General features: G+C 33.6%; 1 protein-coding gene and 1 pseudogene across 2 annotated transcripts; both read right to left on the reverse strand.

Moving 5' to 3' along the window:
* Positions 1-254: 254 nt before the first annotated feature.
* Positions 255-1,306, reverse strand: LOC145010174 (protein LURP-one-related 10 pseudogene; annotated as a pseudogene). Its single transcript, XR_013663867.1, has 3 exons — positions 1,000-1,306; positions 603-836; positions 255-464 (listed from the first exon to the last, which is right to left on the reverse strand). The product of XR_013663867.1 is annotated as a protein LURP-one-related 10 pseudogene (transcript).
* A 10,543-nt stretch (positions 1,307-11,849) lies between these two features.
* On the reverse strand, positions 11,850-13,240 carry LOC145007998 (protein LURP-one-related 10-like). The gene is made up of 3 exons (XM_078966608.1): positions 12,861-13,240; positions 12,553-12,786; positions 11,850-12,413 (listed from the first exon to the last, which is right to left on the reverse strand). The coding sequence occupies exons 1-3, from the start codon at positions 13,092-13,094 to the stop codon at positions 12,207-12,209; spliced, it is 675 nt and encodes a 224-aa protein (XP_078822734.1). The 5' UTR covers positions 13,095-13,240; the 3' UTR covers positions 11,850-12,206.
* Positions 13,241-13,775: the final 535 nt, after the last annotated feature.

Genomic DNA, 13,775 nt, shown 5'->3' on the forward strand with positions numbered 1-13,775 from the left:
CATCCATGTGACGGCCGTAATTTGGAGACCAACTGTGTTCTGCACGTCCGCTCGAAGCCATTTTGGAGTAAACTCAGAGACAAGATTGGGGTAATGAAGTTTGCAGATGTGCCCTTTTAGGTCAACGAAGTCTTCATTTTATATGGAGGTGCTAGAGCTGTCGACCCTTTTAGGTCAACGAAGTCTTCATTTTATATGGAGGTCAACGAAGTCTTCATTTTATATGGAGGTGCTAGAGAATGCAACTAATATGACTATAAAAGGAGTATTAAGCCAACAACGTTAGTCACACCTCCAACAACTTGCACAACACCTTTACTTTTTTTTTTGTGAGAGTCTTCCATAGCCTCAACAATTGCTATAATTGTGATCACAAACGCAAAATCCACATTGGGAGAAATGGTCACCTTGAATTTCTCATTAACGAACTTTATAATATTCTCCGATGACAGCATTTTGGACATCTACAGGAATAAATGTCATTAGTAAGTTTCAGATTGAGCTTTAAGTTATCTACAGAATCTTTTGAGTTAAACAGACATAACTGAAAACATGGAACTCTACTAGAAAACCAACTAAAAAAGGTTTGAAAATTAAATTACTTGGGCTATCATGGTTGAAGTATCTCCCATATAAATAGTGCAGTTTCTCTTCGACCGGCTTCCTTCGACCTTGAAATCACAAACATTTTTACTACTGGTTTTGTTTGCCAAGAACACATCTACATCACTCTTAAACAGCTGGATCACGCAATGTCTTTTTGTGGTAAATATCATATCCGATTTGCTTTCACTGTCACCCCTGAATACATACCATCCATCGTGTGCAGTCATGCTCTGGAAAATAAATCAGTCCATTTAAATGTTAAATTTAGCATCAAAATTTCAAAACAATCCAAAGTAATATATATATATATATATATATATATATATATATATATATATATATATATATATATATATATATATATATATTAAAAGTTAAAGTTAATAAACTCACCTTATTGCGCATCACAACGATGGGTTTGTCATCAGCATCGAGTAGTACTCGCTGCTCATGAAAGAACGAGTCGCATGGTTTCACTTTGAACATGATTTTATGGTTAATATCTGAAATCAAAAGGATTCCGCTTGAAATTCTATCAACTATAATATCGAGTTGATGTGGTGCTAGGAATTGAGACCCTATCACAGAAACCAGAGAGGATGAAGGTGCTTTGTTGGATTCAGCCATCGCCAATACTCCACACTGCAGAGAGGTCGTTCTTGATAGAGAGTGTGAGTGAAAGGCTTCTTATCAGACTATAAGGAAGATTTGTCCCTATGGGCCGATTACTTTTCTTGGGTTATATAGGAAGTTTGTCAGACACAACACATGATTGTATTGGCAAATTAAGCCTGACCTCATCTCTGGTGTAGTGCTCTCTTATTTGGTGAGAATGCATCCACACCTCCGTACATATTTGTTTTTAGATAGGTTAGAACAAGGGTTATTTTGTTTAATTTGTTTGAGAAAATATGATAGTTGTATGGATAATCAATATTTGAACTTAAATTCTTAGTTATTTACTGTATATTATTTGGTAAAAAAAGCTGCAAATAAATGTTAAACATATAACAATGTTAAACAATATCTCGTGATTTTAAAGTTATCAATAACTTATTTTTTACTGTTGTATGTTGTGTAATGTTAACAAAAGGTTGGTATTAAACCTTGTGCACCAAGGTAAAGAAAAAAGAATTGAACTCTTGTTGTGAACACGTTAGAAAAAAGAAATAAAACTTGCTATGATATTTTATTCTAAAAAACTAAACAATCTCAAAGTTTGACATCTCTTTATACAAAACAAAATAGAATCCTATTGCAATAGCAAAACTAGCAAAACACAAATCCTAAAAACTTTCCTATTAAACCATATTTAAACTAAACAAAATAAACTCCTAAAATAATAAAACTGATTAATCCAACAATCACCCCCTTAATCGGTTTGGTCATACGAGCCACTCGTCGTTCAAAACAATGTCGGTTCCTCTTCGATTAGACTCACTTCTTCCTTTTCCCATTTAGGACACTCGTTTTTATAGTGACCAAGCTCACCACATTTGTAACATCTAACGTGACTTTTATCCCGGACACGTTCATTACCATCTCGACTTCTGCCGGACCCCCGACCTCTTCCCCGGCCACATCCAAAGTCATCCCGATTTGAACGTCCATTACCACAATGCTTACAAACATGTGACTTTTCGTCACTAGCCAACAACAACCCACCTTGAGTGTTCTCCACTTTCTCACTTCCTCTTATACGCTCATCATACGCCTTTAATCTACCAACTGTTTCATCGAATAACATTGAATCCAACTCGAAACATTGCTCTATTGAAGCCACGATTTGGAGAAATGACTTACGCATCGAATCTAGTAACCTTTTTACCAAGTCACCTTCTTCAAGCTCATCTCCAAGACTCCTTACTTTTGATGCTAAATCGGATAATTTCGTCACAAAATCATCAACCGTTTCATCCTCTTTCATGCGTAAACTTTCAAGCTCCCTTTTTAAGGTTGCAAGTCGAGCCGTTCTTACCCGATCCACTCCCAAATACCGTGTTTTTAGCCCATCCCACACTTGCTTTGGGTCGGTGTAACTCGCCATTTGCAACACCATGTCTTCGGGTATCGCTTGAAACAAAAAAACAAGAGCTTGTTTTGACTTCTTTTGATCTAGTGCTTTATCTGACGTCTTTGGTTCGACCGTCTCCCATATGCCATGTGCATCCATAATTGACTTAACTTTAACCGCCCACACCGGATAATTCGTTGGAGTCAAAACCGGAACTTGATATGGCAACGGACCTCCTTCTTTAACCAACGACATCTTTTTCTCCTTAACCCCGACTTCTTTAATCAAGCTTGTTCCGAGAGCAGTTTTCCACCGGACAACAAGACAAGGTCACGACCACCTTTACCGTCTTCCGTCACCCGCAAAACGAACCGAATCAAAGCCACCCGCTTTGACGTCTTCCCGTTCGTTTACTCCGCGCCTCCGGTTAGTCTCTCACAAGCCCAATTAAAAGAAACCGGGGTTGCTTCTAATCAACCTCGAATCACACCCCCTTCAAAGAAACCGCGCTCTAATACCAAGTGTTAACAAAAGGTTGGTATTAAACCTTGTGCACCAAGGTAAAGAAAAAAAAATTGAACTCTTGTTGTGAACACTTTAGAAAAAAGAAATAAAACTTGCTGTGATTTTTTATTCTAAAAAACTAAACAATCTGAAACTTTTACATCTATTTATACTAAACAAAACAAAAACCTATTCCAATAGCAAAACTAGCAAAACACAAATCCTAAAAACTTTCCTATTAAACCATATTTAAACTAAACAAAATAAACTCCTAAAATAATAAAACCGATTAATCCAACATGTAATTAGTTTATATTTATATATTACATTAGAAATGACATAAATAGATTATAATTATGTGGTAATTACATAATAATATTTTTAAATAAGAACCATTAAACGTCTGTATAATATTTACGTCTTATATTCTTGTAGTTCATATTGACCAACACAAAAAACCTTTGATTTTTTTCCCATAAGAACCGGGAGAATTATATTAATTGTATTTTATAACCATTGCGTTTCAATGTAAGTTTAAATCAGTTAATGGTTTCGGTTATCAGTAATTATCGGCTACCCATGTTGAAAAATTAACTATATTGTTTAAATAAATATAAAATACATTGCTATAAAAGGTTAAAAACAGAAAGTAGACTGCTATTATGCAAATCTTTTATTGAACATTTTGCACATAATTAACTTTGATTTTTATTAGTATCTGGTATAATTAAAATGCAGTATTTATGTTAAGAATAGTCTGTTCCTACCCATAGTTTGAGAAAAACCGCATGTTTGTTTAGATTTGTTTCTTTATACACCAAAAGAAACTACGCACATTGCAATTCTGCAAACGTTATATTAGCCCTTGATAGAATTATGAAAGTTTGAAAGTGTGGAGAACGTAATCTTCAATCCATTTGCCCTTATGCCCTTCAATCAACTTAAATTTGAAACATCTTACATCCACACAAAATTGCAAGCGCTTATTCATTTCATGATTTATTGACTTTCATTTATTCAATTTTATGAGCATTAATTGATGGCTTTTAAAGAATATGTAATTAATAACGTATCTAAAATTTATTAGGTAAAACTCACAAAAGGGTAGAAAATAATCCTAATGATAAATATAGAAAAGTGTTTCTTAATTGTGTGTGTGTATATATATATATATATATATATATATATATATATATATATATATATATATATATATATATATATATATATATATATATATATATATATATATATATATATATAGGTGGGTTCAATTGAGAAAATAAAAAAGGTTGAGAATGGGGGAATCATTCTCAGCCATTCATTTAATCTAAGCATAAAAGACACGGTGACAAACTTGTAAATCTACTAATAACCTTCAATCTCAAATACGTAACTATAGAGAATTCGATAACTGTTCGTTCATCATCAAATTTTTTCCTTCAACCTTCAATAATCATCCAGATTTCTTTAACTAAACCGGAATTTCTTCGATGTTCATGAAATTGGAATCGGAGTTCTGGACTCGCAATCACAGTCGACATTGAGGGACTTCGAATCGGTACTCACAGGTTCCAATCGGATTTTCGAGAATCAAAATCAAATTAAGAAATCGATCAGAGATAGGGTGTCGCATCTAAAGTCGAAATCGGAAGTATATGATGATTTGGAATTGATAACTTGATGTTTTTAACATTTTTAAAATAGTTAACTTGTTTGCACTCCAACTGTTTGATGAAATGCATAAACTAAATTACCACGTTATATTCACATATGAATATGTGTTTCTCACCTGAATCAATATATGATTATTAAAAACACAAAACAAATATGCAAGTCTGTATGTTATTCATATGTGAATAACATATAAAAATTATATATATTTGTCAAAATACCTTCAATATTCATAAGTGAATATACCTTGTAATATTCATAAGTGAATATACCTTGTAATATTCATATGTGAATATACTATGTAATATTCATAAGTGAATATATCATCTAATATTCACAAGTGAATATACTCTGTAATATTCACATTTGATATACCATGTAATACTATGTAATATTCACATATGAAATATAATTTAATACTCATAAGTGAATATACCATCTAATATTCACAAGTGAATATACTATGTTAATATTCACAAGTGAATTCATCGTCCAATATTAAAATATGAATATACTATGTTTATTATATGCTATATTGATATATGAATGATACTTAAATTGTAAAAAAAAAAAACATATTTTTTATTCATAAGTGAATAACGAATGTACTGTAATAAAACCTGATGCATTGTTATTCATTTAAGAATAACGATAGCTGAAAATATAAAAAAATAAAATTTTTATTTTATCTAAAAACTATATCAATATGGATGTCTATTTATAGAGAATAAAAAATCATGAAGTTTGGTATATTTAAAATCATTTTTTTAATAAAAATAGCTTATAAAAATAAAAAGAAAAACGAAAAAAAACTATGTTTTTGTATATATTAAGGTAATGATTAGCATAGTTTAAGGAAATATGTTATGTTGGAAAACACATGTGCATTCATTTCTCATTTCCGCCAGTACATTGAAGCCTTTTGCGGCAAAAATAAATGATTGGCTGAGAATGATTCCCTCATTCTTAACCTTTTTTTTTTCTCAATTGAACCCTCCCCTATATATATATATATATATATATATATATATATATATATATATATATATATATATATATATATATATATATATATATATATATATATATATATATATAAAGCTTAGGAATAGTAAACCGGACATTTTTTTGGCAGAAATGATCCCTGCACTTTGCTCCTAATTCGTTACATATTTTGATATTTTTGGTCCTTGCAATCAATATTTTACACTTTTTAGGAACCTTTTTAATATTTAAAGTTTGACCACAAAACTTTAACGGTTTGACAACTTTGAATCATTTTCTAAAAATTTATTAATTCCTACCCCTTTAATTCTTTAACCGTTTTGAAACTTCTGATCCTTGCAGTCAAAACTTTTACATTTTTCAATATAAACATGAAAACCACGGTCCGGGGCAAACTCCTGGTTTTTCATCATTGCACTTTCTACGTTTGTCGTATTTATCGATTCGAAAACAATATTGAAAGTTTTTGGCCCCCGCGTAACGGGGGTAACCTTTCTAGTTCTCATTGTATCTTTGTATACTTTTATAAGTTGATTACACTAGAGTTATTTTGATTTTTACCAAAGCTTTTATAAATTATAGTTAGATACTGGAATAATAAATAATATTTTAGAACTCTATATTAAATATAACGTTATTCTTCCAAGGGTTGATGAAATGGGGTTGTATATTTGTAAAAAAAAAGTGGTAAAAAGGTGTGAAAGCGTTATGATTTAGAAGTACTCAATAAACACAAAAATATCACGATGATAAAGACGCTAAGACATATAACAGATAACACAAGAAAATTTAACATTTGTCACTTGTCAGAGTAATCAAGCTACGTCCACATACAAACTAGAAATATCTGATATTTGACAATCAATGTTGATATACACACTCACATACACTCTTTTCTGTGCATCCTTTTAACAATACAATCAATGAGATTATTTATAGTGATGTTGACCTAAATCTTATGGGCCGGTTCATGGGCCTATGATGTCGTCGGCATAGGCCGACCTTGAATTCACATACCCAAATTTTCAATTAAGGTAGAACATACACTTGTTTACTACGGGGGAGGGAATGGAGAACACCGAAGGCAAAGCTCATGAGATGAACTTCACTGCCCGTAGTTGCACTTTGGTACATGCATTCACTAACAAAGCTTCATACTTTAGTCTTCAACAGATGCTTCATTTCTTTTAAACCATGAATTCGCTTTCTACTGAAGCCTTGCCTCTTTCTAGCTACAATCCTTGGATATCCTTTGTCAAGAGTATCCTTTATCTTTGAAACCTTCACTAAGTGAATACTCCATGGTTATTCTCTAGACCAAATCTCATAACTGTGTTCCTCGATTTGGTGTTAGATCATGCTTATCTCCCAACACTCTCTCACTTGTAGGCTAATTGAACCTCTATTGACCTCCAAGCAATACAACAAATAATATTTATTTCTTGTTATTTTGTAACCCCGTAAATTTCCAAACAAAATTTTTATTTAAAAATCACATTAATTTCATTATCACAACCATAAAAATCACCAAATATCGAGTTATAAAAAGCACATGTTCATTAATTGTTTAAAACACAATCCAGGATCCTCCAAAAACATATCTCCAACTCGTGTGTGTACAATCAAACCAATGCCTTCCCGTGATCCTCATAAGTACCTGAAACACAAAACACATAACACGGTAAGCACGAAGCTTAGTGAGTTTCCCAAAATACCAAACATGTCGCATTGGCATCTCATGGCTATACTTAGATAAGACCCTCCAGTCAATGTGTCTCAGTGGGACCCTCCGGTCCCAGAAAATCGGGTGGACCCTCCGGTCAATATGTCTCAGTAAGCTCAGAATAATACACATCATAAATCACAAAGACATAATGCATGATATCACAATACTCAATATAAACACATAAGACCCTCCGATCACACACAAAGTTACAACTCTAGGTAAGTATAGTGAGAAGACTCACCTCGTAAGAAATCGGATAACCTCGAACTCAAATCACCGATTTATCCTCCACCTAACACATACGATAATTATTTCTAATTAATAATAGCTCTAAAAAAAGCTAGACTAAACCCTTCTACAAATTCACAGAAAGGATAAAATACCATTTTACCCTTCCATGCCCTTAATAGCCCACAAATTAACAGAACCCTAAAAGTCAACTAAAAATCAATGGCAGTGCGTACGCCGCGTGTACCAGCCCTCTACGCTGGGCGTACTCCATCGCCATGCATGCTTCGGGGATTCTCGAACTTACGCTGTGCGTATTGGGATTACGCTCAGCGTACGTCCTAGTTTTGCTCTTCCTACTCATTTGGTCTTAATCCGTTTAAACCTTAGCTCAAATATCAGATATGGACGCCCTAAAGGCTCATACTCGAAAAAGTCTATGACTTTAAGATTTTGCATGGCTGATAAAGTCACAAACACCAAAAGTCTGACTCTCTATTCTCAAGAACGCTCATATGTCATGCATGGGTAGGTTTAAATGTCCACGTCTCGATGTTTATGACTTTACACCTCTAAAAACACTTAAAAGAGCTGATAATAAACTCTGGAGCTCAATATCACATAAAGCATCCAACTTTGGGTACAAAACCCTAAAATGACCTAAAATGATGCACAAAATCAAAAGGCTGAGAAGCTTTGAGCTTTATACCTTTGACTGAAGCTCCAATCACAGATAAGCTCACATCAAAAGCCTGGACTCCCACTCCTTCCTTTTCAAAGCTCCTTCTTCACTAAAAAGAAACCACAAGAACAGTTAATAGCTTACAAATGGACACACAAGCTCAAGGGACGAGAAATTAGGTTTGAGAGGATTGATGTTTGGGAATTGTGGCCAGAAATGAGGCTATCATGTCCTTTAAATAGGGACACACCCTAAATTAGGGTTTTCACTTTGGGCCTAGTATGCCTAACATACCCTCTGGTATGCCTAGCGTACTAGGTGGCTTCCGCATCAAAAACATGAACATAAGTACGTTGAGTGTACACATGCGAATGCCCATCCTACTCATTTACCACCTTTTTCTCAAATAAGGGTTAAACTTGACAATTACTAAAAGAACAAGGGTTTACAAGGTATACCTGGTCTTGAGATGTTGTAGATTTGCTTTAGTAATGACGAAAGACAGTTCAAGTCATACACAACTTCATGATTGGTGCTTGTGGTTTGCAAAAGGTATCACGTTAAGGTTAACTATCACAAACGTTACGTTTCTAGTCATCATGTTTTTATTTTGTTGCATGATTAGTCCCTTGGGACTTAAATATTATGTTTGAGTTGTTACTTTTTTAAAATGAAAAATATACCCTTTGACCAAATATGAAAAATATAGTACACCTCAAGGACAATTTTCGTAATTACACTCCCGTCTCTTTACACTTTCTCTCTCTTACTCTTAATAACTATATTTGTCTCTACATCCTCACCACTCTAGCCGACCATCTCCCATATCCCTCTATCATAGACAGAAATGCCTCATCTATCATCTACCATATGTCCTACATAAACTACCATCATCGCCTTTACACAAACCCCATTGGATTACTTGCAACAAAACTTTTCATAGCCAACACAACCTCCTCCTCTATCTCCACCATAGCAACACATATTTAAGAAAGAGGTTGTTGGATAAGTGAAGTTATATGGTGGATTTAAAGGGCCACTAGAGCCTCCATGACCGTAGTTCAATTGAAAACCATGATTGGAGTGATAAGTGTCTCATAAATATTGGCTCGACCAAGTTTTGTTAAAAAACATGAAAGGAAGGGGAATGATAGATACATTAAAAAGTGCTTCCCGATTGAATGTGGAAATATAGAATATTGCTTAAGAGAGATTTGGTAAGTACTTTTGAAGTTGTATTGTCACACCCCGACCGTCGGCGGAAATGTCGCGGTTGCAATTTAATAGTTTGGATCACAATTAACAACACATATTGAATAATACAAGGATTTATGATTACATTACATTCTTCCATAAATCCAGTATGAGGAATTATATTGTTGACAATTTAACAAACGGTAACTACTTAAACAAGTTTTGCATAATGTAAGTCAAAGTGGAACAAAAAGGCCTAACATGTCGGCCAACCATTTAAACAAAAAATGTATTATTCCATGACACACAAGGTGTGTCTTGCAGCTCCTAGGTTCCTGAAGATACATACATTTGAAAACAATACGTCAAGAATAGTGTTGGTGAACTTTATATGTTTTGACTATGTATGTTTTTATCAAGGTTATAAAAGGCAACATGTTCTACCCTTGTAAACATATACAAGTAAAATATATTTGTTTATCGTTTTGACTTCTTGTGTTTTTATAATAAAAAAATGTGTATAGACCAATGAATTATAAACATGTAAAGTGCAAAATGTTCTACCCTTGTAAATCCATACAAGTTAAAGAGGGTTTTTTTAATCATTCCGACTTCATGTATTTTTATAATCACAAGTGTGTTTAGACTAATGAATTATAAAAGTGCCAAGTATATTGGGTTTTACACTTGTAATCCCACACACGTAAAAAATATTTGTTTGTCTATATAAATTACCAAACCTAAGTTATAAAAGTGCTAAGTATAAAGGGTTCACGACCCAACTCGCCAAGTCAGATGAGCGACTCGTTGAGTCGTTTACATACCATCACCATACAGTTGATTTTAAACGATTTCAATGCATCCAATTCATAGATCTTGGCTTCTAGGGCTTGCATAACACGTAAACTTGCCAACTTTACGTGCATACATTGTGATATGAAGCTAAAACATCAAACTAGGCTAGAAATGGAGACCTAAGGTTTGGGATAGGGCCTTGGTTGAATAAAGGTGGCTACCATGAGCTCCTGGAGCTCAAGGGTGTCCAGATTTGAAGTCCATAACCCCATGAGAGCTCCAATTCTCGGGGTTATCATTGAAATGACCCAAAAGTCACAAAAACAAGCATAGATGAAGATCTAATAAGGGAATGATCAAGTTTGAGGCTTGATTACCAGAAGATGTAGCAAATGACGTGTTGCTCTTGGATCTTCTTCTTCTCTTTTGAATCTTCTACCTTCTTCTTCTTCTACAAGCTCCAAAATACACAAATTCACTTCAAATTGGCAAGAAATCACTCAAGCTCACTAATGGAGGGTTAGGGTTTCGAAGAAGGTGCTGTGGAAGTGATGGAGGCTGGAGTGGGGGGGGGGGGGGGGGGTGCTATAATGACGTTTAAATAGGGTACAATCCCTAAAGATTAGAGTTTCATCCAGCCTGGCCGACTCGCCGAGTCGTGAATATTGACTTGTCGAGTTGTCCCACCAATCTCCGCGTACTGTCCCATATCTAGTCGATAAGTTAGGGCTACCGACTCGTTGAGTAGCCCTTATAAAATGGAAAATAAAATAATTAAAATTACATATCAGGATCGAGACGTAACATGGTTTTGCAGGGATTAAACTCCCAACCTCTGACCCATGTGGATATTAAACCAGGTACCTTTTCCCAGCTAATAGATGTGTATCTCATAAAAGACCCCAACATTTATGTGAATTATACAATTTAGGACTCAAGGGGTATAGTAATCATCCGTTTCTTACAAAGGTTGACATCATGGGCCAACATTTAATAAATATTTTCAGTTTACGTCATATATCTTATTTCAAATTTATAGTATTATGTATTGTGTTTAGATATTTTTCATACTAATACAATTTTTTATATTAACTTAAAAATATAAAAAAGAAATTACGCAATTAAATAAGAGCTAATTGATACGTGTAGAACAAAATCAATATTGAAACAATTTTACTAAGCCTTTTTATCATAAATTTTAGTTTTAGTTTTATAAAACGAAGACAAATATTAAATATGTTTTTGGTTTTATAAACATTCTTTATTTTTGTTTTATAATTTTAAATGTGAAATATAGATATTAAAATAATAAAAACATGAAACCCATTTATGAAATACACATCTACGTCCACAAATTGCTTAATAATGAAAGTGGACTGGAAGGACTTAACATAATATATAGGAAGAATTGCTAAAAAGTATTGTTTAATACAACATCATATTTATGAAATGAACACATACATCTGGACTATTGCTAGATATTTATATTACAATGTTTGATACTATTGAATAGCACTTCTTAATTGTTACACAAACTTCAAAAAAAAATTCCAAAGCAGCATTTATTCTTCGGCACTAGGATACAACTAATTAACATGTCCAGATTATAACTTAATTACTTCTAATTAACACAATTAAGGAACCATAATTTGAGCCTATCATGGTAATCATACCATATCCATCACGATGTGAAAAGATGAAATGAATTGCCGGATAAGCCATATATAAACCCGTTGATCCATGGAAGAATTTAGGAGTAGAGAATGCAACTAATATGACTATAAAAGGAGTATTGTGCCAACAACGTCAGCCACACCTCCAACAACTTGCACAGCACCTTTACTTTTTTTGTCGGAGTCTTCCATAGCTTCAACAATTGCTATCATTGTGATCACAAACGCAAAGTCCACATTGGGAGAAATGGTCACCTTGAATTTCTCATTAACGAACTTTATAATATTCTCCGATGACTGCAGTTTGGACATCTACAGGAACAAATATGTCATTAGTAAGTTTCAGATTGAGCTTTAAGTTACTTAAGAGTCTTTTGAGTTATACAGACATAACTGAAAACATGGAACTCTACTAGAAAACCAACTAAAAAAGGTTTGAAAATTAAATTACTTGGGCTATTGTGGTTGAAGTATCTCCCATATAAATAGTGCAGTTTCTCTTCGACCAGCTTCCTTCGACCTTGAAATCACAAACATTTTTACTACTGGTTTTGTTTGCCAAGAACACATCTACATCACTCTTAAACAGCTGGATCACGCAATGTTTTTTTGTGGTAAATATCATATCCGATTTGCTTTCACTGTCACCCCTGAATACATACCATCCATCATGTGCAGTCATGCTCTGGAAAATGAATCAGTCCATTTAAATGTTAAATTTAGCATCAAAATTTCAAAAGTTAAAGTTGATAAAGTCACCTTATTGCGCATCACAACGATGGGTTGGTCATCAACATCGAGTAGTACTCGCTGCTCATGAAAGAACGAGTCGCATGGTTTCACTTTGAACATGATTTTATGGTTAGTATCTGAAATCAAAAGGATTCCGCTTGAAAGTCTATCAACTATAATATCGAGTTGATGTGGTGCCAGGAATTGAGACCCTATCACAGAAACCGGAGAGGATGAAGGTGCTTTGTTGGATTCAGCCATCGCCAATACGCAGAGAGGTCGTTCTTGATAGAGAGTGTGAGTGAAAGGCTTCTTATCAGACTATAAGGAAGATTTGTCCCTATGGGCCGATTACTTTTCTTGGGTTATATAGGCAGTTTGTAAGGATTGTATTGGCAAATTAAGCCTGACCTCGTCTCTGGTGTAGTGCTCTCTTATTTGGTGAGAATGACATCCACACCTCCGTACATATTTGCTTTTAGATAGGTTAGAACAAGGGTTATTTTGTTTAATTTGTTCGAGAAAAATATGATAGTTATATGGCTAATCAATATTTGAACTTCAATTCTTAGTTATTTACTGTATATTATTTGCTAATAAAAGTTGCAAATAAATGTTAAAAACATAACAATGATAAACAATTTCTCCTGATTTTAAAGGTATCAATAAGTTATTTTTTACTGTTGTATGTTGTGTAATTAGTTTATATGTATATATTAAATAAGAAATGACAAATAGATTATAATTATGTGGTAATTACATAATAACATTTTTAAATAAGAACCATTGACGTATGATATTTACGTATTACATTAATGTAGTTCATATTGACAAACACAGAAAACCTTTGATTTTTTTTCAGGAAGAACCGGGAGAATAGCCCTTGACAGAATTATAAAAGATTGAAAGTGTGGAGACTGTAATCTTTAATGCATTTGCCCA

Source organism: Lactuca saligna, chromosome 8 (assembly GCF_052625555.1).
Source record: "Lactuca saligna cultivar CGN05327 chromosome 8, ASM5262555v1, whole genome shotgun sequence".
NCBI classification, from domain to species: domain Eukaryota; kingdom Viridiplantae; phylum Streptophyta; class Magnoliopsida; order Asterales; family Asteraceae; genus Lactuca; species Lactuca saligna.